Source organism: Panicum virgatum, chromosome 9N (genome assembly GCF_016808335.1).
Source record: "Panicum virgatum strain AP13 chromosome 9N, P.virgatum_v5, whole genome shotgun sequence".
NCBI classification, from domain to species: Eukaryota; Viridiplantae; Streptophyta; class Magnoliopsida; order Poales; family Poaceae; genus Panicum; species Panicum virgatum.
The window spans coordinates 17,954,769-17,977,901 of NC_053153.1; the positions used below are offsets into that span (position 1 = coordinate 17,954,769).

The 23,133-nt window shown below is 47.0% G+C and overlaps 4 protein-coding genes across 13 annotated transcripts; 3 read left to right on the forward strand and 1 right to left on the reverse strand.

Annotated features, from left to right (window-relative positions):
- Window positions 1–184: 184 nt before the first annotated feature.
- LOC120688796 (protein INVOLVED IN DE NOVO 2-like) lies at window positions 185–4,815 on the forward strand. The gene is made up of 6 exons (XM_039971168.1): window positions 185–335; window positions 1,939–2,256; window positions 2,361–2,834; window positions 3,142–3,326; window positions 3,434–3,817; window positions 4,579–4,815. Exons 1-6 carry the CDS (start codon window positions 185–187, stop codon window positions 4,813–4,815), a joined length of 1,749 nt encoding a protein of 582 aa, XP_039827102.1.
- On the reverse strand, window positions 2,968–6,159 carry LOC120690312. 8 transcript variants are annotated; one of them, XR_005681707.1, is made up of 3 exons: window positions 5,120–6,159; window positions 4,810–4,857; window positions 2,968–3,226 (listed from the first exon to the last, which is right to left on the reverse strand). XR_005681707.1 is itself a non-coding variant. In XM_039972918.1 (2 exons), exon 1 carries the CDS (start codon window positions 6,099–6,101, stop codon window positions 5,163–5,165), a length of 939 nt encoding a protein of 312 aa, XP_039828852.1. In that variant the 5' UTR covers window positions 6,102–6,158; the 3' UTR covers window positions 2,968–3,226; window positions 5,120–5,162. The 8 variants fall into 8 exon arrangements, 2 of the variants coding, with proteins under 2 accessions (XP_039828852.1, XP_039828851.1); XR_005681705.1 differs by having other exon boundaries at window positions 4,810–4,867; XR_005681706.1 differs by having other exon boundaries at window positions 4,768–4,867.
- A 1,671-nt stretch (window positions 6,160–7,830) lies between these two features.
- Window positions 7,831–11,389, forward strand: LOC120691330 (acyl carrier protein 3, mitochondrial-like). The gene is made up of 2 exons (XM_039974371.1): window positions 7,831–8,231; window positions 10,783–11,389. The coding sequence occupies exons 1-2, from the start codon at window positions 8,001–8,003 to the stop codon at window positions 10,978–10,980; spliced, it is 429 nt and encodes a 142-aa protein (XP_039830305.1). The 5' UTR covers window positions 7,831–8,000; the 3' UTR covers window positions 10,981–11,389.
- Window positions 11,390–11,553: 164 nt separating this feature from the next.
- On the forward strand, window positions 11,554–12,883 carry LOC120691331. 3 transcript variants are annotated; one of them, XR_005682181.1, is made up of 4 exons: window positions 11,616–11,848; window positions 11,927–11,993; window positions 12,078–12,419; window positions 12,502–12,883. XR_005682181.1 is itself a non-coding variant. In XM_039974372.1 (3 exons), exons 1-3 carry the CDS (start codon window positions 11,713–11,715, stop codon window positions 12,220–12,222), a joined length of 348 nt encoding a protein of 115 aa, XP_039830306.1. In that variant the 5' UTR covers window positions 11,554–11,712; the 3' UTR covers window positions 12,223–12,883. The 3 variants fall into 3 exon arrangements, 1 of the variants encoding a protein (XP_039830306.1); XR_005682182.1 differs by having other exon boundaries at window positions 12,078–12,360; XM_039974372.1 differs by having other exon boundaries at window positions 11,554–11,848; window positions 12,078–12,883.
- The last annotated feature ends 10,250 nt before the right edge of the window (window positions 12,884–23,133 follow it).

Here is a 23,133-nt window from a genome sequence, read left to right on the forward strand (position 1 = left end):
GCGGGCCGTGCCGGGTCAGCCCACAGGCTGCGCCGACGGCCCAGGCACGGGCCCACGGGCCTATTTCGTGCCGGGCAGGCCCAAAAAACACGGTGGCTCCACCGTGCTCGTGCCGCCCGCACGCCGCAACCCGCCGGCGGCCGCCGGCCAGCCCCCTCGCCGCCTGTACGACCGCCTGCTGAAGATGCTGCGCGAGGAGCATGCGCTGGCCGAGGATCTCTCCATCGAGCGCACGCACCTCGCGGCCGAGCTTGAGGTCCAGCGCATCGGCCGCCGCGGGCGCGAGGAGATCTTCCAGGCCCGCATCCAGCAAGTAGGAGGGGACCGCCCCTGGGGTTCTTCTTCCTCGTCCGCTCTACGAAGACACTGACGCTTGCTAGGGTTTTCGCTAGCCGTCGCCGGAGGTGGAGATCTGGAGCCAGGAGCTGGAGGAGAGGAGGGGTTAGGGGGAGCGAGAGGGGGGAGTAGTGTCGGCCGCCGGAGGAGGAGATCTAGAGCACAGGGAGTTAGGAGAGCAGAGAGCTCCGGAGCGGGCGATGAGGCAAGCGCAAGCCGCGAGTGGCGCTGGTGCCTGCTTGGGGAGCGGAAGGGGTGGGGGCGTGGGGCGGTCAGCGAAGGGGCGGTCGGGCAGATGAACTGAGGGAGGGAGCGGAGGTTGTTGGGCCGGGGGAGTTGGGATGCTGATGGGTAGGCGGGCTGCTATCGGGCTGGCTTTCAAATTCCGTGCCGAGCTGGGACAGCCCACGGGCTAGGGTGACGGCCCAAGCCCGGGCATGGTTGACGGGCCGGGCCAGCTCGGGCACGGTGGGGAGCAGGCCGGGCCGTGCTTGGTCCGGACCAAATTGGTGGTGCTTCGAGCGGACTCACAGGCTGTGGGCTGCATGTACATCAATACCTCTCCCTCTCGCAAAGCCAGGCGATTGGCTGCGAGTGCCAATGGCAGACGGAGCGACCGCCGCCGCCTGGTAACTCGCGTCGCATTTCCTCCTTCCAGCAGCTTCTCATCACGCTAGAAACACAAAGACTCCCCTCCTCCTCCCGCTCCGTCGTCCCTAGGCCCCGGAGCAGAGCACAGGGAGACGACGGTCGCTGCTGCCAAAGGTCTCTCTCTCACCCTCACACTCACACGAAAGATATGCGGCTTCCCTGTCTCCTCCATGTGTCTCGATCTGTGTCCCCGAACACCCGGAGATCGTTGGTTCCGAATTCCTGTGTTAGATGACGGGGGAACTCCGGAACGGGCTCTTTTATTTGTTTATTAGTCCAACCAAATGCCCCAGGCTCCTTTCCTCTTGCTGTACTTGTATGCTCCTATATCTTTTTTTCTTTTCAATCCGCAGGCTGATCAGGGTCAGGGTTCGTCGCATTCCTAGCTGGTTTCCGACTTCTTGGTATCCACATCACCAGTCCTCGTGGTAAATTATTCTGATCGCTTTACGACGGCTTTTCTTCTTGATGAATCCCCCCTTTCTTTCTTGTGTGCAATGGTCTGAGAACTTCATGTCGTGGGGATTTCTTTTCATTTTGTGATGGTATTTCGCGGAATTTGGCAATGTTCAAACTAGAGGACTAGCAAATTTTATGAACCGCATGTATATGTTGCAGCGTTTCACTAGATTCAATGTGGAAACGTATAGTCTTCCTCATGTTCCATATGTACAGTGTACTTGTCCCATTCTTGCACAGATCACAGATGGTTGCTATCTGTGTTAAAAAGTCTATTTGTAGGGTGCGTACATATTCCTATTGGGACAAAGACTCAAAAGGTGAAAGGAAACATAAAATTTTCACAAACTGTTCGGTATTATCAGATTGAAATTCCAAGTTCCAAGCTTAGCTTTCCATTCAATTTGTAACAGGAAGTGTTTGCTTTACCGATATTACCATTAAATCAGTTTATAACACTAACATCTTGTTTGTTTATTTGTTCATCCACAGGGTATTTTTCTCACTATCTTCAAATTCCAATGGAGAATAGCTCTGCTGAGGAATCTGATATTAGTGATTCAGATATACCCGAATACAAGGAGAAGATCCATGCCCAACTGCAGGCTGGAAAAATGAAAGTTAAGTATGGCGAGAAAGCTTTTCGATGCCCCTTTTGCCTGGGAAAAAAGAAGCAGGATTACAAATTGAAGGACCTGCTGCAGCACGCATCGGATATAGGATCTGCTTCTAAGCGCAAGGCCAAGGAGAGGGCAGCACATCTTGCACTTGCTATGTATTTGGAGAGGAATTTAGCCAGCTCATCAGGAAGTCATTGCAACTGGCTGTCGTGCCAAAGAATTTAAAGAATGAACAAGATAAGTGTGTATGGCCGTGGATGGGAATTCTGGTTAATTTACCTCCTGGACTGACAGAAGGGGATAGGCTAAGCACACAACTGTCAAAGTTCAAACCTGTTGAAGTTGCAATTCTTGGGAATTCCAAAGACCAAATACTCTGCGCTATCGTCAAGTTTGCTATGGATTGGAGTGGATTCAATGATGCATTGGACTTTGAAACCCATTTCATACAGAATAAATATGGTAAGGTGGATTGGAACAAAGAAGACTGTAGAAGGGACTATCCTTATGGATGGCTTGCAAGATTTGACGATTATCACTCACCTGGGCCAATTGGGGAGCATTTAAGGAAAAATGGATGTCTAAGAAGTGTTGGTGACCAGGAACGTGAAGGACAACAAGAAATCAAGAGCTGTATAGCTAATTATGTTTGCCAAATAGAGGAGAAGAAAGATATCTGGAAACTGGAGCAGAAGAAAGATCAAAAGGCCATTGAACTTCGTAGGGTGATGGAGGAGAAAGATCGATTGGTTCAAGAGCACAATCATAGTTAGTACGAATACTTCAAATCTTTTTACTTTAGAGCATACTGCATACGAAAATGATCATTTACGCTCCACATGTAAATCTGCAAAAAAATCATCAGCATTCTTTCTTGAATATACAAGAGAACTTTTTTTGATAAGGACGTAAGAGAACTGTATATCATTGCAGTAGAGAGAAGAAAGTGAACGTGTACAATGCACAACATATAACCACACACCACACAGCGTAGCTTATTAAATTTTATCGCAGCATGGTTCATCTTTTGCTCACCGAATTTATTGACACTGTATATCCTTTTATTGATGAACAGGGACAATACAGATCCAACAAGCTGCTTGTGAAAAAATGAGCAAAATGATCGAGGACAGTCGTAGATTGGATAAAGAACTGATGATCTGGCAACAAAAAAAAGATACTAGACGTAAGCAACTTGAAGACTTGGCATCCAAAAGCAATATTGTGGACAAAACAAAGCTCAAAGAAGACATAGAAAAGGTAGATTTCTTTCTGTTTTCATGGAGCTTAATATGAATAATAAAAACCTTTCCTCTGTCACTAAAGAATTGGATCTGAACCAACATATGCTGTTTAAACTTCTGTAGAATGCAAAAGAGAAGGAGAGTCTTAATTCAGCAATCCAGAAGCAGATAGAGGCACATCATGAACTTTTTCGTCTCCTTGAGAAACAAGAATTGCAGGAGGACACAAATGATGCTTTGAGGGTGCTAACCTATCTGGAAAGGCAATTGGATTCTAAACATGAACTTGAACTGGAAAGAGAACAGTTGAATGGGGAGTTAGAGGTTAGGAAGCATACGGGAGCTGAGGAAGATACAAAATTGCAGGAGCAGCTTGATGAGATGCGTAAAAAACTTGTAGAGATAGACGAGGAAATAGAGGATGCTAAGGATACCAACCAGACCTGTTTTGATAAAGAAAGAATAGCTAGTGAGGATCTGGAAGAGGCCAAGAAAGAGATGATAAGGGTATGCATGAGTATTGACTTGGTTTTCTATTTGTGTTAACTTGTATGTTGATTCTTTGTTTGTTGAGAACAAATTACTCATATTGCAGGCCTTGAACAAAGGTCAGGAAAGTTAGGAGCTCGATCGAATATGCTTTTTGGTGTCAAAAGGATGGGCGAGCTTGATCAGAAAGCTTTTCATGATGCACGCAAAGAAAGAATAGCAAAAGATGACTTTGACGTGGAGTTCACACTTATATATTCAAAATGGGAGCATGAGATTAGACAGCCAGAATGGTATATTGATGCTGAAGGAAAGAAGAAGATAAACCTTTGTTTACTTGTAATTCTTGATACTATCTGCTGCTCCAGAGCCTTCTCTAGTTTTCGGGTCAAACTGACCAGATATGCATGGTTGGATCTTGGGGCCTTTTTTTTTTTTTGCACCAGATTCATACTGGCTCTAACCTAGTTCCCTGCACAGTTTACTTGTTACTTATTTTGACAATTGCTTCTCGTTTCGTAAATCATGAGCTATTGCATGTCTGTGCTTTGTTCCTTCTAGTGTTTTAAGAAACAGTTCCCGGATTGGGTGGCTGTTTGAACCTTAACCGAATGGATTGCACTGCTACCTTGATAATTCCCCTATCCTGACAATATTGGACTTGTTGAAAAGTACCTCAACTCATTTTTTCTTTTGGGTAGGCATTGGTGAACTCCTGTTTACAGTGATAGGGATGTGGTGAAAGATGCTTGTGGTCTAATATTAATTTGACCCTACAGGAAAAAATTGAGGAAGATCATGAGAAGCTGCAAGCTTTAAAATCTGAATTTGGTGAGGATGCGCACGGTTTAGTTGTCAAGGCCCTCCTTGAAATGCACGAGTACAGCCCCTTCGAGAGGGATCCCGTACCCGAGCTGTGGAACCAGAAGGAGGGTCGGAAAGGGACGATTCCTGAGGCAGTGGCGTACCTGGTGATGCAGTGGAAGTCAAACAAGAACAAGAACACCTACCGCTGAGCTAGATCTTTGGAGCCTCTCTTGTTGCTGCCAGCTGAAAGCCTGAAATACGCTGTAGAACTTATTTAGCTATTTGGGAGTGTTGGTGCCCTGTGATGGAAAAAAAATCTCTTTCTTTTTCCATTTTTTTTAGTATGGTTTCAATTGCTTGCCTATAGGTACAACCTCTTTGACTGGCTGGTAAATCAAAACTAACAAGCCAAGTAAGCATCCTCAAACGAACCATAAGGTGTTTTTTGCTTGCTTCAGCAAAATATGAACATTGACTGAAACAAAAGTATAATTCAGATGTGTGCTCACTTACTGAAATACTGAAACCAGCCACAGAAGAGTGAAGAATCTCCCGGCTAGTTGCTATTATACGGCCTCCACATGTCAACAAAATTCCGAAGCTCTGGAGGTAGCCGCGCCTTCCACGCTGCCGCCGCCTCAGGCGCTGTGACGGGTGGCCCCGTCATCGCCACCCAGCTCCCATCCACGTCCATCACCGACACCCTCCCCTCCCCGAACGCCGTGGCCATGGCCCGCAAGGTGGCGTCCTTCACCGCCTCGCCATCCCTCCCCTCCTCCTCCGCCTCCACGCACCCGCCGCCGCAGTTCACCATCATCCTCCCGCCCAGCGCCACCATCCCGCTCAGGCGCCGCCATGTGTCCACCTGCTGGAGCTCCGGCAGCACGCTCCCGCTGGCGAACAGATCGACCAGGGCGCCGCCGAACCCGCCGGGCGGCGCCTCGGCCTCGAGCGCGTCGCCGACGTGCACGAACAGGCGTGCCGCGTGGTCCTTCTCGAGCTCGGCGAGGCCGAAGAAGTCGCGGGCGACGGCCAGGACGGCGGGGTCGAGCTCCCAGCCATGCACGGAGAGGCCCGGGTGGAAGTGGAGGAGCGCGCGGGCCGCGGAGCCGGCGCCGAAGCCGAGGACGGCGAGGGAGGGGCGCGGGAGGAGCGGCGGGAGCGCGGCGAAGGCGTCGAGGTAGGTGGCGGTGAGCGGGCAGCGGTGGGCGCGGCGGGGGAAAGAGAGGGAGTGGATGTTACCGGGGCCGTCGAGGAGGAGGAGGCGGGCGCCGGCCAGCGGGTGGCCCGCGGCGCGCGGGGACACGTCGGCGACGCGGATGTGGTTGTGCGGGGACCGGACGTCGGCGACGAGCTGGAGCTCGTCGGGGAGGGGTTGGACACCAGGGGTTCTTGCTGCGGCTGCGGCGGCGGCGGTGCTGCAGCGGGGGCGGAGGATTGGGCTGCTGCTTGGGAGTGGATTTGGCACCGGTAGCGGCAGCGCCATCGTCGTCATGGCAACTTTTTTTGTTTCTTCTGCCTATCGATTTTCTCTTATCCATGGACCATGGTCGCTGCCTAGGTGGGAGGTGCTGTGCGGGGATTGAGATCCTCTGCAGTCGAACGCGTGGGCCCGACGAGTGGCTGGACCCACGTGCAGTGACGACTTGTGCATAAATTTTCAGACAATTTAGTCGCTACTTCATTGCAGATAACACTTGAAGATGACAAACTTGTGCATACCCGCGAAAGGGAGTTGAAGTTTTTGAATATATAATACTAAGACCAGGTGCTTAGATTCAGAGAACCACAAACAAGGCTGCAGGTTGCAGACAGTAGACTAGAGAAAACAAGCAAGCAAGACAAGCTAACTTCATCGGACCATCCGACCATGTCTTTTTTTTTTTTAATTCAGAGAAGGTTGACAGTCTAGGTCTAGCGAAGCAAGCAAGGCAGGCCGACTTCGCTTGAATAAAACATCACATCACATCTAACGTACCAAAGCTCACTTGAATGCAACAAAAAGTTTTTGCAGTATGCAATGCCTTAAGAGAACTATGCACCCAATGACCCAAGTACATGGACATGATTATTAGTTGTTAATACTAGCGAAATTTACTGGGCACGTCCCCGATTATACGTGCAAAATTGGATTGAGGGTAGGAGGCACGTAATGTGCATGTAACAAATAAAAGTAAAATCTCTACCCCCAATAAAAAGAACGAAGTTAGGTAAAATTTGGTGCACCCGTACTTGTGGTTTGTGAAATGCAAAGTGTACGGATGATTCTGATCTTGTTCTGCTACTGATGTACATTTCTGGTATGGTACTCCCTCCATGAGGATACACGAGTGTCTTCTGAATATTTAAGTAAGAGGTATATAATGTGTCAAACGTGGATGGCTCCCACAAGAAACTGAGACGTCGCAGCAGCAACTTTACCTGTTTCTGAAACCAACATTTCCTAGGAAGCGGGATCTCGGAAAAATGAAAGAAGCAGCTCAAGCTTCAAGTGAGAAGTTGTCCTCATCAGTTTTAGACTGATATAATATATAATGAGCTCCAGCCCTGACTTTTTAGAAGAAAAAAAATCAGGGTGTCTGAGCTCCAGCCCTGATTGCTTTGCGTTTCTAAAAGAACACAACCCTCACAAACCATGTAGGGTGTTTGACAGCCTGAGGGCATTTCCCGGGTCTGCACGGCAAAACAATGTGGTCGAGCTAATTTTTGGTGGTGAAAACCCTGCAGCATCATCCCATGGAAACCCATGGCCGAATGGGTTCGAGTTGGATGCTCTGCCAACCGTCCGTAAGCGAAGCCTTGAAAGTTGAAACCATGTGCACATCATACACCATGGAGCATCTAAAAAATGCGAACGAACAATTTAAAGTAACAAGGAAAAGAACGTGGCCAAAATATCCATAAAACGTTAAACTTTTTTTTATAATTATAAACTAGTAAAAAAAACACAAAATAGACACTAAAGAAAAAGCAAAAGAAAAAAAACTGAGATTCGGCAAAGAAAACAATCCAACTCCCAACTAGGCCGAATATACAACCTACCTTGGCCCATAACATAGCTGTTGCGACCACACATATCCTAGGCTGAAAGTTGAGCCTCCGTCGCGTGGGCCCGTCGGTCAAAATGAACGAGGTCCAGCCCCGCCGAGAGGAAGAAGCATCGGGCCTTGGGCTTCACGATCAGGCCCAAAATCACATTCACAATTTGCGCCGGCCGTCGTCACCTCCAGGCTCCAGCTTCCACAGCGACGCGAGCCGCACGTGGCAGAATCCGCCGCCGCCGCCTCCCCTTTTGCTGCCGGCTGCCGCGGCTTCCAAACTCTTCTTCTTGCTTGCCTCCACCATTCCATCGTCTATCTATTCCATCGAATCCAGTGAAGGAATCAAGAGCGAGATGCACGCGGCGCGAGCCCTTGTGCTGCAGCACCTGCGGCTCCGCGCGCCGCTCTCCGTCGCTGCCCGTGGAGGCGGCCCGGGGCCGGCGGCGGTGGCGCGGTGCTGGTTCGCGCGGGGGATGAGCGCGCCGGCGGACGGCCGCGGAGACGGCGGTTCCGGCTCCGAGAGCGCCGTCAGGGCGCGCGTCGTTGAGCTGGTCAGGAAGTTCGACAAGATCGACGCCGACAAGGTGGGGCTCCTGCCTCTGCTATGCTAGTATCATCGTCCTTTTCTCTGTCTCTTTCTTCGTGAGCAGCTTTGCTCCTGCCTCCTGCACTCCCATTTGTGCAGTAATTGAATGGAATGGAGACATAATGGATGTCAGTGCTTACATCAATAGTCCAATTTAAGCTGCTAGTTTTGCTAGGATGGTAGTTGTAATCGTTGAAAGCAACAATAAGATTACCATCAAAAGATTGTTTCTATCCAATGCCCTTACGATACATAAGGACAGTCCCAACTCCGACTCTACCATGGAGTCTAAGCCTCCTATTTATTGTGTTTTGCTGATGTGACAGTATATTTATGGAAGAGAGAGAGGAAGAGAAATCAAGACTCCAAATCTTCACGCAAATCAAGAATGAATGTGAGAGAGACAAGTGGGCCATATAAACTAAAGTAACACACTTTGCATTGGGAAGTATAATTTCTTGTGATGGAGTCTTTGAGGCTTAGACTCTATGAGTGGAGTCTGCATTGGGACTGCCCTAATGATGCTAGCGCATTTATCACTTGTGGCTTCGTGGGTGTTGCTAATTCCTGCTTACGTAGATTGGCATGGGTGTGTTGATATTTCGTATTCTGGTCTTACAGCAGTGAGTGGCATTCAAGAATGAAATGTCATGGTTATCGCATGAAGCATGGGGGCTGAACTTTTGGAACATTCTTAATAAAAGGAGAAAGGGAGCTGAAATGGACTCATAGCTAACTCTATAATACAGAACTGAGTAGCTAGAATGGATTATGGGTAATGATATGCTAACACCCTTTTCAGTTCAAGAAAGATGTCTCTAACAATCTGCTTTCTGTGAAGTAATGTTGTTATCAGTGATTGGATGCATGCGTCTTTTGCATTTGTAAACTGATCCGTGGCATGAGAATAGTCAGAGTATGATTGAGGAAATCATGCCTTTGGCGAACTTGTTTAAAGTTTTTTTCTTTTGGATATTGTACATTTTTCGGATAAGTAATCTTGTATAAATTTAAATTGGTCAGGATTAGAATAGGAAACTTTCATTTATGCCTGCCAGAAACTGATTGATGCCTCCATTTCCCTTGAATTTGAGCATGTCAGAAATCAGCATAGCTCTTCTTAATTGAAAGGCAGAACTCCTGCCATTTTCTTTCAAAAATAAAATGATACAATAAGTGAACAATTTCAAAAAAGAAATCAGCATAGCTGCTGATAAGTACTGTCAGTATAAAATTTTGTGTATCCTAATTGAGACAGATACATTTGTCTTGTAGCAAGCACCATGAAATTACTTTCCTTTAGCTTGATAAAATGATACAAATGATCAAAAGGGGTCATGACTAGCTCCTCTTTACTCATATTTTCTTGGTAGGCTCATGCTCTTATGTGCTGATATTTTCTGTGAATCTACAGCAAAATTTTATTTTATGATGTTCCATTCCATCTGTTGTCTGAATTAGCTGAATATCCAAAGCACTGAGTGTAACAGAACACATTCTGGTGGAAATGGAAGTGTAAGGAGCATACAAATAGATCATCACCCTCTGTCACAGATTATTTCCATAATGTCATGCTGAAATCATGGATACTCAACAGATTACTTCCATACTGTCATGCATGGATATTCTCTGTCATTGCCTGACCATTGCAAGTAGAGATAAATTCCTGAAAGCTCGTAATATAATATTTGCAGGATTTTCTTTTAGATATGGTATCTTCAAAACTTTTAACTGTAAAATGTAATCAAAGATGACTTGGGCCCTGTTTATTTCCCAAAAAATTCCTACAATACCCATCACATCGAATCTTCAGACACATGCATGGAGCATTAAATGCAGTTGAAAAATAACTAATCACACAGTTTAACTGTTTCATATGAGATGAATCTTTTAAGCCTAATCTCTCCTGCGTGTTCGAGAAAAAAAATCTTTTAAGCCTAATTAGTCCATGATTGGACATTAATTGTCAAATAACAACGAAATGTGCTACAGTACCAAAACTCAAGCTTTTTCGTGAACTAAACACAGCCTTGGTCCTTCGGCAAGGTCATACATAAGTTGTTGGCTAACCTGTTTAAATCCAAGACCTAGATTGAGAAGAGCAGCATTCCAACTCTAAGCCAACAGTACTGGATCTCTCCACATAATTAGGTTCACGAGAGGGTGTGTAGGAATAAAAAGAGCACATGGAGGAAGCAATGATGATTCATGACAGCATAAGTATGTAACAATGGTTGACAATGTTAAGAGTGTTTATCACAGGAGTATCTTAATTGCTTTTTTGTTTGTTAAATGCTTTCAAAAGTAAAAGAACTAATCAGTTTTAGAGAACATATTTATGATTATGTTGTTTTGCAAGTGGTACGGACAATGGGACCTAATTCCTCTTTAATTGGGTGCAAACTACCCGTACCCGTAATACAGATGATAGGCTATGGAAAATTAGCATTTTCTTATTAAGCAGCTCTACAAATTGTACATCTACTGCAGTATCATTGTGTTGTTTGCGTCTAAGCTCTGGCTCACATTTGCTGTGTCAATGTTTGCAGGTGACTGAGACAGCAGATTTCCAAAAGGACCTGAGCTTGGACAGCTTAGATCGGGTGGAGCTTGTTATGGCTTTTGAGCAAGAGTTCTCCATCGAGATCCCTGATGACAAGGCTGATAAGCTTACCTGCTGTGCTGATGTTGCAAAATATATCATATCAGAATCCCAGTCCAATAATAAAAATGCTGGTAGCTCCTGAGGTGCAAACAGAAGCGGTGGCGGACCCAGGGTTCGAATGGAGCCCAGGCAAATCACACGGCAATTGTTTCTTCTTATCTCCAATTGGACTAACGAACTATAGATTTGATGGCTAGCATCTTACAATTGTTGCACCGGAGCCCGGCCAGGTGCCCAGGGTCGCCAGGCCCTGGGCATGCCACTGGTTGCAAAGTTCTTTTTCTCTTCTTGTTAAATGGAAGAATTTATGATGTGCCTCTTTTTAATTGTTTTGCCAGTATGAAAACAAATGCTCTTCCGATTTCTCATATGGTTCTGTTCTGTGAGAATCTTTTAGCCAGGTCGTGTTTGTTACCAGGGAAGGTTGTTGTGCTGATCATGGTTGACACATTTTGCTAATCAGAATACCGAATTCAATCAACTTAAGTTAATGTCCTGTGTTCTGTTTAGAATGGAAAAATGAGATGAAGCATTCCTACCGCAGTTAGCAATTTGGTTTCTTCTGTCTGCCATCCAGAATATTTCCCATCTGTGATATTAAGTGACAGCCACCAACTGCTGGCATGAGAGGTGGTTCCATATGGCTGGACCACGTCACCACAATCTGTGAGCCTTGGCCTGTGTGCTTTGGAAGAGAATGAGCCAGGATAGCACCCGCCTTATCCTGTCCTCTTGGACGCCGTCACATGCACGACTACATCATGTGATGCTCATAAGGTAGGAGAGTTCTTTTCTCTTCCACACCAGCCCAACCATGGCCAAGGTAGCTCCCTCCCTCCTCGCCGTCGGCAGCGGCGCTGCCTTCACTGCCCAGCCATCGCCCAGGAAAGGTGCCAGTTTGTTCCGTGATCGCGTCATCAGCAGGCGTGCCAGGATATCAGCTAAGCTTGGTATGGTTCCTCAATCCTCCCTAGCTCTTTTACTTTTGCTCTGGGAAACAAGGCTTATTGGGAGAGTGACGCACGCAGGTGGAGATGGGGAGCTGAAGCCTCCAGGCAAGAAGAAGTTCATCACCAGGGATGAGGAGCCCGAACAGTAAGCTAATGCAACCCTGCCTTCTCAAAGCAGCCTGTGAGCTGTGACTGATTCACTCACTCCATGTGGGATGATGGAATGCAGGTACTGGCAGACTGCAGGGGAGAGGGAGGGTGAGAACCCCATGAAGACGCCCCTGCCCTACATCATCATCTTCGGCATGTCCACCCCCTTCGTCATCCTCGTCATCGCCTTTGCCAATGGCTGGATCAAGGTCCCTGTACGATGAAACCATGTCACCGCGAAGCTTCCAGCAAAACACCTTGGCACTTCCTGCATCCTCTCCAGCGAGAGCACTGCGAGTTTTTACCTTCATAGAGATGAAGAGTCAATGCTTTGTAATCTTCCGTTCTTCACACAAGACGAGGTTTGTACTACCAGCAGTTGACAGGAACAGTCACATGTCCAACTATGTCTTGGTTTCCGGTACACCTCAACTGATTCTGCTATTGAAATGTCATATACTGTATCGAAATTAAACTAATGTTCAGCCCACGCCGTGTTCCAGGTTAATGAATTGCCCAGAAGAGGTGTAAAAGGATGACTATTGATCAAGATGCAGCTGGGGTAGCAGCAGCTACAAAAAAAAAAAGTAACCAAGATAAACACACAAGAACGGAAAATACATCCGTTATCGCCATAAATTAACTGGGTTAATTAATGGGCCGCGAGCAAGTTGGACTTAAAGCAGGAATTAAAGAAGGTTTGTGAATCGGCTCCTGCGTGAGTGTTTGGGCCATGTGGGCCATGTATCTTTAGATTTAGTTCAGTTTGTATTAGGTATAGAGTCCGATTTGGACACGTTGGTTTAGATTGTTTTTCAAATCTCCGGACTATAAATATGTACCATATGATATTTGTAAAGGAGACGTCATCACGTTTGCAAACAACAACTCTCGGCGCACCGCCACCCCTAATTCTAGGGTTTCATCCAAGTAAGCGCCATGCTGCCCTGATCGCTTCTTGCGATCAGGGCAGCGTTGTTCTTGCTTTTACCTTGGTATTACTCGTACTGAAGCGTTTTTGATGGCGAGTAGTGCTAGTTATTCTGATTTTCGTAGCATGATCTTTAGTAGATTCATCGTGCTTTTATTGCTTATCATCTACGAATATCATGTCATCTCTGCGCGATCATGTTTTAATCTTATACTAATTCTTGTTGTATGGAACTAGTCGTGTAGAGATGACACCCTGTTTCTTTTCCATCTAGTAGATCTAATCTGTTATGGTTTGTTCTTATATTTAAAAATCAGCGTAATATCTGCTAGGTTAGGCCTTGTAAACGGATTGGATGATCCGGTGATGTATTAGATGCTTTGCCTTAGTCTTAACAGGGAATTGATCCGAGAATCGGCTTTCGCTTGTTTTTAGGCCTCTATTCTGATTAAGGTTTAGTTATTTATTACGCTCATTAGGCCCAATTACGTGTATGATGTTCCGATCTAGCAGTGAAGTTTTTATCATCGTGGATTAGATTAGTTAGATTCAATTGAAGTAGCTTTACAGTTACTTGCTTTATTCATTACCATCTGGATATGCAGATCCAATCTGACACTGGGACTCGATCGACTCTTTAAAGCCGATGCAAGAGTCGTCCCGGGGAGCCGACCATGCCTCGGACTAATGTTTACACGTGTCTGTGCTTGTAGGCAAATCGTCGCAAGCACGTTCGCACCTTCCTGATCGGGTATAGGTCAGGTGGCACGCCCTGCGTCTTAGCAAGCCGCGGCGTGTGCCAGGATTGCGGGACGTTGACGAGGGAGCAGTGCTTGCCAGCGCCCCGGCGACCTCCCGGCTCTTCGTGTTGCCTGTCGCTACTCGCCGGTGGGTTTTAACCCACAACACATTTTGGCACACCCGGTGGGACCCTCATCAGCAACAACGCCCACCGCAGAGATGACAGGACCTCAGGACCAAGCACCGATCCCGCCGGTTACCAAACCTGTCACATATGAAGAGTTGACTCCAGAACACAAGCAAAAATATGATGATGTCAAAGCTCAGTTCGAAGCCGATCTCATCGGCTCTTTCGAGAGAACCCGCAACCATGGTATCAGGTGGAAGGGGTCTTCACCCGAAGGCGCTCTCGACAACATTGACCTGTCTGTACCATCAGAGGAGCGCACCAGAGCCCTGCGCCAGGAGATGAACTACATGGTGGCTCACACGCTTCATCGGCACTCAGAAAGCCTGGTGAACGAGCTCGAGCGTGTGGCACATCGTGTCGTCCAGGAGGTGATCAAGAACCAGCACTCCCCATCAGGACCAATCTTGGGGAGTCACAGGGGAGAGGCCTCACTTCAGTCTAGGCCGCCAGTGTCGTACTCGCTCACGGCCCCAGGACCGCAAGGTTCGTCGATCTACGTCGTCTACAAGATCGGCGGTGACCCTGGAGAAGGCCAATTCCTGAACGAGCCGCCTAAGGAGATTCCGCACGGCTACACGTGCGTGTATATACCTGACAGCATCAGTCCTACGCACATGGGACATCTGGCGGGTACAAGAGCTTCAGGAGCATATGCGGAGAAGCAGGCATGGCTGGCGAAGTACGCTACCGGGCCGAGTGCTGAGCCCTCGGCCCCAGGAGTTCTGAGTGTGGAGCAGGTCAGTGCAATATTAAGGGACCAGTTCGGCATCCTGCCCAAGAGAAAGGCGATCGGCTATTCTAAGCCGTATCCAAGTGATTATGACTTGATCCCGTTGCCACCCAAGTATCGGCTCCCGGAGTTCACCAAGTTCAGCGGGTCAGAAGGGGCCAGCTCTATCGAGCATGTGAGCCGATACCTAACGCAGCTTGGGATGATCTCAGTGTCGGATCCTCTGAGGGTCCGTTTCTTCTCCCAGTCTCTCACGGGTTCAGCCTTTGGGTGGTATACGTCACTGCCCCTAGATTCGATCCGGACTTGGAGGCACCTGGAAGATCAGTTCCACACCCAGTATCATTCAGAGGCTACTGAAGCCGGGATTGCCGACCTCGCCCAAGTCAAGCAGAAGCGAGGGGCAAGTGTGTCGGAGTACGTGCAACGCTTCAGAGAAGTTAAGAATCGATGCTACTCATCGCGCATTACAGAGAAGGAGGCGGTCGATTTGGCAGTTTTGGGGCTCGCTAAGCCGATCAAGGATCCGGCTTTTCAGTTGGAATTCACTTCTCTGGCGCACATGGTGCAGAAGCTCACGGCGTATGAACACTACCACCCTGATCTGTACCAGGAGAAATTCAAGCGCCATGTAAACATGGCCCAAGTGGATGATTCCGATGATTCTGGCGGAGAACAAGAAGTGGCTGTGGCGGAGTGGACCCGGGGGGCAAACTCCGTCCCGTGCAGGTGGGTCAGACAGAAGGGGCTTGTGAAAGGCTTTGACTTTGACGTGGCCAAGGCAGAGCAGATATTCGATCTACTGCTCAAAGAAAAGCAGTTGAAGTTCCCAGAGAATCACAAGCTGCCAATGGTACAAGAGCTGCAGGGGAGGTTGTACTGCAAGTGGCACCACTCGTTCACCCATGCCACGAATGATTGTAAGGAGCTGCGTCGGCAGATCCAATCGGCTATCGAGCAAGGCCGATTAATTCTGGCCCAACACACGATGAAGGTGGACAGTCAACCGTTCCCACAAGCCAACGTGGTGGAGCTGTCGGATTTTGGACCTGATGGTCAGAACTTAGCATTCCAGATTAACATGGTGGGACCCATGTGCCGCCGTGACGAGCAGATGAAAGAGGCCGCTTCTGGCAAATGGCCCCAGGATGAAGACGAACCGGAGCAGCAACATGTTACCGAAGAACAAGTGTGTCGCATCCGCAACCAACTCCCAGCTTCCAATCGGCTTCTGGAAAAATACCAGTATCAGTACAAGTTACACCGCCGATATGAATCGGAAGAGGAGGAGTATGAGCACCGCACGGGGAGGACGCTGGGAAGGCGCCAGGCTATACGCGATCACTGGCATTGCCCGTTCTTCAGGTACTGTTGGAATTCCGGCATGAGCCGATTGCCTACTATCGATGATTGCTTGGAGTGCAGGCCTCGGGGATGCCATCCAGGCGAGACGTCGGTGTTCCAGCGCTTGGGGCCCAGAACACGTCAAGACGACCATGTTAAGCGGCCATCCAGGGACGATCTTGAGCTAGAAGAGAAAGACAAGTATCATCGTCCACGGTGGTGCCCCGACGGGCTCAGCCGCTCACAGAAGTGCAGAGTGCAGCGCCTACGCAATCTCGAAGAGGCAGAAGCAAGGTACCTCGACGTGCTGAGGAAGGCGCGTCCGGATCTCGTGGAGCAAGTCAGGCACACGCGAAGGGTGGAAAGGCGCCCTCCAAGGAGGGAGTGGCGCCCCAAGCAGCCAAGAGCCGATGAAAAGCCATCGGCTGATGTAAACATGGTGTTCGTGCTCCCGTCGGAGTTTCGGGCGCCCCAACCGGAGGAATTGGCCGTCGCGCAATTGGATCTTGGCCCACAGCCGATCATCTTCGAGAATCCCAAGGAGAAAAGCTACAAGCACCTGAAGGGATTATATCTCAAGGGCTTCATCGACGGCAAGCCTGTGAACAGGATGTTGGTCGACACTGGCGCCGCGGTCAATCTAATGTCGTACTCAGTACTGCGCCGATTGGATCGTTCTGCTGCTGATCTTATCAAGACCAACGTGATGCTCAATGATTTTAATGGCCAGCCGTCGGAGGCACAGGGTGTGGCAGCCCCGCCCGACATAAACCGGCTTAAGTGCGCTAACCATCATCAAAACGACAATCAGGGTTAACACGCACTTAAAACGGAGCAATCCGGCAGTGCTGTCGGGTAAAATCCCGATAAAACCACTTAAACTGGATCGAACAAAGCAGCATAACTCACACGAAGGCGAGTCCAGAGATTACAACACCTCACAATATATTACACCACAGAGTTTAACATAAAAACAGAATTACAAACCAAGTTCCAAATTTAACAAAGTACTTTTCAAACCAAAGTAACAGAAGTTCAACAGAGTCCTTTATTTTAGCGGCAAAGTAAACATGAGAACTAACGACGATATGGATGTCTCGAGAAAGCCCGATACAAGACATCACTCGTTCTTGTCATCATTGGCCGGGGACGCATCCCACTCCACGGACCAACCAGGCGGAAGAGTGCAAGGCCAGGTCAAACTGGCAATCATATCCTCAAAGGTTTCACCTGAAACAAAATATAGCCACAAGCAAGGCTGAGTATTCTAATACTCAGCAAGGCTTACCCGACTAAGGGTATATTTAGCCCTTTATCTAGACATGCATGGCCTTTGGCTTGAGGAGTTCGTTTGCCGAAAAGCAGTAAAGAGTAGATCCTTAATTTCATATTTTAGCTTTCAGGTTCTAGTTCAATTAACCGTTCTAGGTGAGCATCTATCCAATAGCATACATGGTGGAAACAATTATCTTTCATCATCCAACCAACCATATTCATCGTCATCATCTTTCACTTCTTACTCTATGTGGCAAAAGGGTTAAGCAGTCCCAAACCGTGAGAAGCGGACGATTCGAATCGAATTTGTTAACCTTGCAAGGCAGACCTAAACACACGTCACGTGGTTACTCCCAGAGTCACACGTGCAACATTTCCCCTTTCTTTCCGGGTTGTGGATCAGGGTCACCGTCCTCGACTACAGAGTACGACGACTCTGCACCCACATGTGCGCGCATGAGAAACGACGTTCAAAGAAGGTGAAAGTAAAGTCCACTTGCCGGTCCAATCAGGTACTTAAGCTTACCGATTACCATATTCTCGGCATGTGTCTAGTACGTTCAAACGCTTAACCACCACTACCACACACTGCGGCCTTATCAAATTTCACTAAACAGACGGGGCATCACAAATACCACAGCCCCGCCCGTAACCTTATAGTTGCAGCAGGTATTAAACAACCAACTCCTATAATTCTCGCGAGTGACAGGAAATCACTCGACTTCTACCGAACACTTAGCATAGCCAACTAGCGACCTACACATACTAGTGTTCAAGCATAGGTACCTAGGATCATGCAACTAAGGTTCCAGTCAACTCCTGTAAACTTAAATGCACAAATAGATAGGAACAACAATAAGTTGCATAAATTTAAAATAGTTGGACATGCTCCGGGACTTGCCTTCCTGGGCGTAGCTGGATCGGGGCTCTTCCGAAATCGGGTTCGGATTTTGCGCAGCTTCAGTTAGATTAACTTGAGCTTCACGCTGCTCACTCTCGGACTCGGCCACCAGCTCGTATGTTCCGTCAGCGAGAGTAGTAGTATCTATATGAGATGCACATGGGTGAGTTGTTGTGATGATATTAATTCATGAATTATTTCACAATAACGGTGTAACGCAAACAAAACCCGAAGTTAAAGAGTGAAACACTTTCATTCATATTTTACTGGGCAATCGTTTATAGAGTAGTAACTTAACATATCTAACTACACAAGACATCATGATCAACAACACAAGAAAGCTATACTAACTCCTAAACAAGTGGGAGTAGTTTCCTATAGCAATTAAACCATGGTTAGTTAATAAATCAGTAACTCAGCACACATATAGTATTAAATTCAGCAAAAATTACTTCAAACAGAAGGTAAACATAACTAGCTATACTGCAAAATTCATCCTAAATCTTGTAGCCAAATGTCCAGAATAAATCATGCAATCAGACAACTCCTAGAACAAGATCGAATTATACACATTAGACCAGAGTATAAAACAAATTCAAACTTTAACAGTAGGTCTAAAAAGGGATGAATTAGCTACTGTGAATTTTTCAGGATTTATTATGCACAGAAATAAATAGGAGAAAATAAACAAAACATACATTAGCTTATCAAGATTAATTTTTAGATCCTATTCTATTCATTAACTGGAGCTCAAACTCCATGGACAAGCTATACTATGATAAAAGAACACTCAGAAATATTTTCATGATTTATTATCAACATAAACTATTTATCATAATTAAAGTCTACTAAACAAGCATTAAAACAAAGAAATAGCTACACAAATCTATAAATAATGAAATTTGGACAGTAGTGTTCATCTAGTATTGTAAGTACACAGAAAAAGTTTCATACATATATCACAGTCAGAACATCCAGAAATAAAAAGCAAAGTGTTTTACTAGATCTAGCCAAGACTAGGGTTTCATCTAGTTACAAAGGTCAACTGGTGCTAAAATGTTTACACAACACTAATCATAGCATGGCTTAGCTACCAACCAAAAATCACCTATAGATTCTAAGTATAACTCCTAGAACAATTATAGCCTAGGAAATCTAATCTTTTTCCTAGATTAAAATACAGACAGAAAATAAACATGTGCATGTAAAGAAAGTTGTAGATCTTGTTGCAAGGATTCCAAAACAATTGGATTTTCATTTTTCCGATTTTTCTACGAATTTCTAGGAATTTTCAAAGTTTGCTGTTTTTGAAAACAAAAGAAAAGGAAAAGGAAAACTTGCATCTAGGCCCCTGGACTTCTTTCTTCTTCTCACCGCGGGTCCCTGGCTGGTTTGAGAAACAGAGGAGGGGCGGGCGGCCGGAATCCGGCGTGGGGGCTCACCGGAGGCGTGGGGAAAGTGGGGGAAAAGCGTCACGGCGTCGAGAGGAACCCAAGGGTGGGCTCGGTTGGGCGCGGGACGGTTGGAGGCGGCGGCTCCGCGGAGCAGGAGCTCCGGCGGCGGCGTTTGGCGGCGGCGGCGGTGGTCCGGTGGTCCGGGGCGGCGGCGAGCAGGTCGGGGAGTACCAGTGGAGGGCGAGGAAGCTAGCTGCGGGGGTTATTGGGCACGAGGGAGGGCGGAGGAGGGGGCTCCGCGGGAGCCTAGGGCGCGGCGGCGCTAATGGCGGCGGCGTCGGCCGTTTTTGGGCAGAGGGGCAACCGGGACGCGGCGCTCGTGCTCAGGGAGGAAGGAGAGAGGGGTGAGGGCGTCGTGGAGCTCGCGGGATGGTTCCAGGCGAGTCAAGGGTGCGAGAAGAAGCGAGGGCGGTCGGCTGGCTCGGCACGGCGTCGCCGTGGCGCATCGGCGTCGCCGTGGCGCATCGGCGTTCATTCTCGACGTGCGCGCAAGGGGCAGTGCCGCGTGGCGAGGTCGAACGGGTTGGAGGGGGCCGGGTTGGGCGAACCCAGTGCCGGGGAGGTGGCCTGGCCGGGCGGGCGGCGCGTGGCCGGCGGCCTCGCACACGGCCGGCGCTGGACAGGGGAGGGGAGAGAGCAGAGAGAAGAGAGAGAGAATTAGAGGTTTGATCCAAAATTCGAATTTTTCTCAAAGATTCTTTTTGAAACATGAGAAACTTTGAATACGAAAATTGTAGAGGATTTTGAATTCTACACTTTTCCTTTCAGGCACCAATTGGTTCGAGACTCCGTTCACAAGTTAATTTGAAAAACCGCCAACTGTATGTTAACACCCGATTCGATTTAAATTCAAAATTTCTTTGACTTTTGTATGGAAACTCGAAATCATTCGCACATGAAAGTTGTTTCACATCAAAAATGCTACAACTTTGGTTTTAGGCAAAATATTGTTTGAGCTATGTTTTTGAAATTATTCTCTATGAACATTTATTTTAAAACTTGAAAAGAACACAATTAAAACCTTTAAAACCTTGATTCAAATGATTCGTCATTTCATGTGCTAAACTTCACTTTCTCACTTTGATTTCAACTAGACTTTGATTTATCGTGATGTTAGTGACATGCCAACTCAAAATCATATGCACACTTGCATTGGACTAAAAATTATTTAAGGGTTCCGAACTATGCACATATACACATACACACTCATACATACACATGCATTTGTTTCGATGTTTCTTGGTTAAGGTACAAGATTTGGTGCTACTGACCCTGGTTTAGCTAATGAAACACCTGGGGTGTTACAGCCTACCCCCCTTAAAAAGAATCTCGACCCGAGATTCGAGTAAAAAGGCTAAGTGTGGAAGGTGTGTACCTTGGAGGGAAGCTAGAAAACCACGATAATGTTCATTTAGATAAGTTTCGGTCTCCCAAGTGGCTTCTTCTTCAGTGTGATGACTCCACTGGATTTTGTATATTTTAACTACTTTTCTTCTTGTTACCCTTTCTTTCTGATCCAGAACTTTGATAGGATATTCCACAAAGGAAAGGTCCGGTTCTACCCGTATATCCTCTTGTTCGACAATCTCCGTGGGAACTCGGACACATTTCTTAAGCTGAGAAACATGGAAGATGTCGTGTATGGTGGATAGTTGCGGAGGAAGTCTCACTCTATAGGCCACGGGTCCACAAATTTCGATAATTTCATAGGGACCAACGTATCTGGGAGCCAGTTTTCCTTTCACTCCAAATCTTTGTACACCCCTGGTTGGAGAAACCCGAAGGTATACATGATTTCCAACTTCGAATTGCAAGGGATCTCTTCTTTTGTCAAAATAGCTCTTTTGCCTAGATTGTGCCGCTTTAATATTTGTTTGGATTACCTTCACTTTTTCTTCTGCCTCGGTTACAAGATCAGGTCCGAATACCACTCGTTCTCCAACTTGCGACCAGTTTAAAGGAGTACGACACCTTCGACCATACAAGGCCTCAAAGGGTGCCATTTTCAAACTTTCTTGATAGCTATTGTTGTATGAGAATTCTGCTAGAGATAAACACTTATCCCAACTCTTGTCAAAGTGAATAACACAAGCCCTCAACATGTCTTCTAGGATTTGGTTTACTCTCTCTGTTTGTCCATCGGTTTGAGGATGATAAGCTGAGCTTCGAATCAGTTTGGTACCAAGAGAAACTTGCAATTGTTCCCAAAAGCGTGCTGTGAATTGAGTACCACGATCAGAAATGATCGTTTTGGGTACGCCATGTAGGCAAACAATGCGATCGAGATAATCTCGGCATATTTCTTGGCAGTATAGGTAGTGTGCACTGGAATAAAATGCGCCGTCTTTGTGAGCCTATCCACGATAACCCAAATAGAGTCATGCTTCTGGGATGTGTTTGGCAATCCTACAATGAAATCCATACTTATGTCTTCCCATTTCCATGATGGGATAGACAAAGGTTGAAGAGGGCCGGCTACCTTCAAGTGGCTGGCTTTTACTCGCCGACAGGTATCACATTCCGAAACATACTTAGCAATTTCCCTTTTCATCCTAGTCCACCAGAAGTTTTGTTTAAGATCTTGATACATCTTGTAACTGCCTGGATGAATGGAGAACTTGGAAAGGTGTGCCTCTTCGAGGATTTGCTTTCGGAGATCATGATTCTTTGGAACGACTATGCGGCTCTCGAACCATAGAATTCCATGGTGATCTTGGCGGAAACACTTATATTTTTCTTCCCCTTGGGAGAGTTTCTGCTTGATGATCTTAATACCTTCATCGTGTAGTTGCGCCATGATAATTTGATCATGAAGGGTTGGTTCAATGGAAATGTGGTTTAAAGTGCCTTGGGGAATCATTTCCAAATTTAGTCTTCTCATTTCTGAACACAGTGTCTGGTCATAAGATTCCACAGTTAGGCAATTACAATAACTCTTGCGGCTTAGTGCATCCGCGACTACATTGGCCTTGCCCGGATGGTAGTGCACCTCGAGATCGTAGTCTTTGATTAATTCCAACCATTTTCTTTGTCTCATATTCAGATCGGCTTGGGTGAAGATATATTTGAGACTCTTATGGTGTGTGTAGATATTGCAATGAGTGCCCATAAGATAGTGTCTCCAAATCTTCAGAGCATGAATGACAGCTGCTAACTCGAGGTCATGAGTAGGATAGTTCTGCTCATGTGGCCGAAGAGATCGTGAAGCATAAGCAATGACTCTATTGTCTTGCATGAGCACACAACCAAGACCCGTACCCGACGCGTCACAATACACGTCAAAGGCTTGGCATTATCAGGTTGAGCTAGGACTGGGGCCTTAGTCAGCAACTCCCTTAGAGTGTGAAAAGCTTTCTCACATCTTTCATCCCAGACAAATTTGATTCCTTTCTTCAACAGTTCGGTCATAGGCTTAGCAATTTTTGAGAAGTCCGGAATGAAACGACGATAATATCCAGCTAGACCAAGAAAACTGCGAATTTGATGAACGGAAGCAGGAGATTTCCAGTCCATCACTTCTTGTACTTTACTAGGATCAACGGCTATGCCTTCACTGGATATGGTATGAC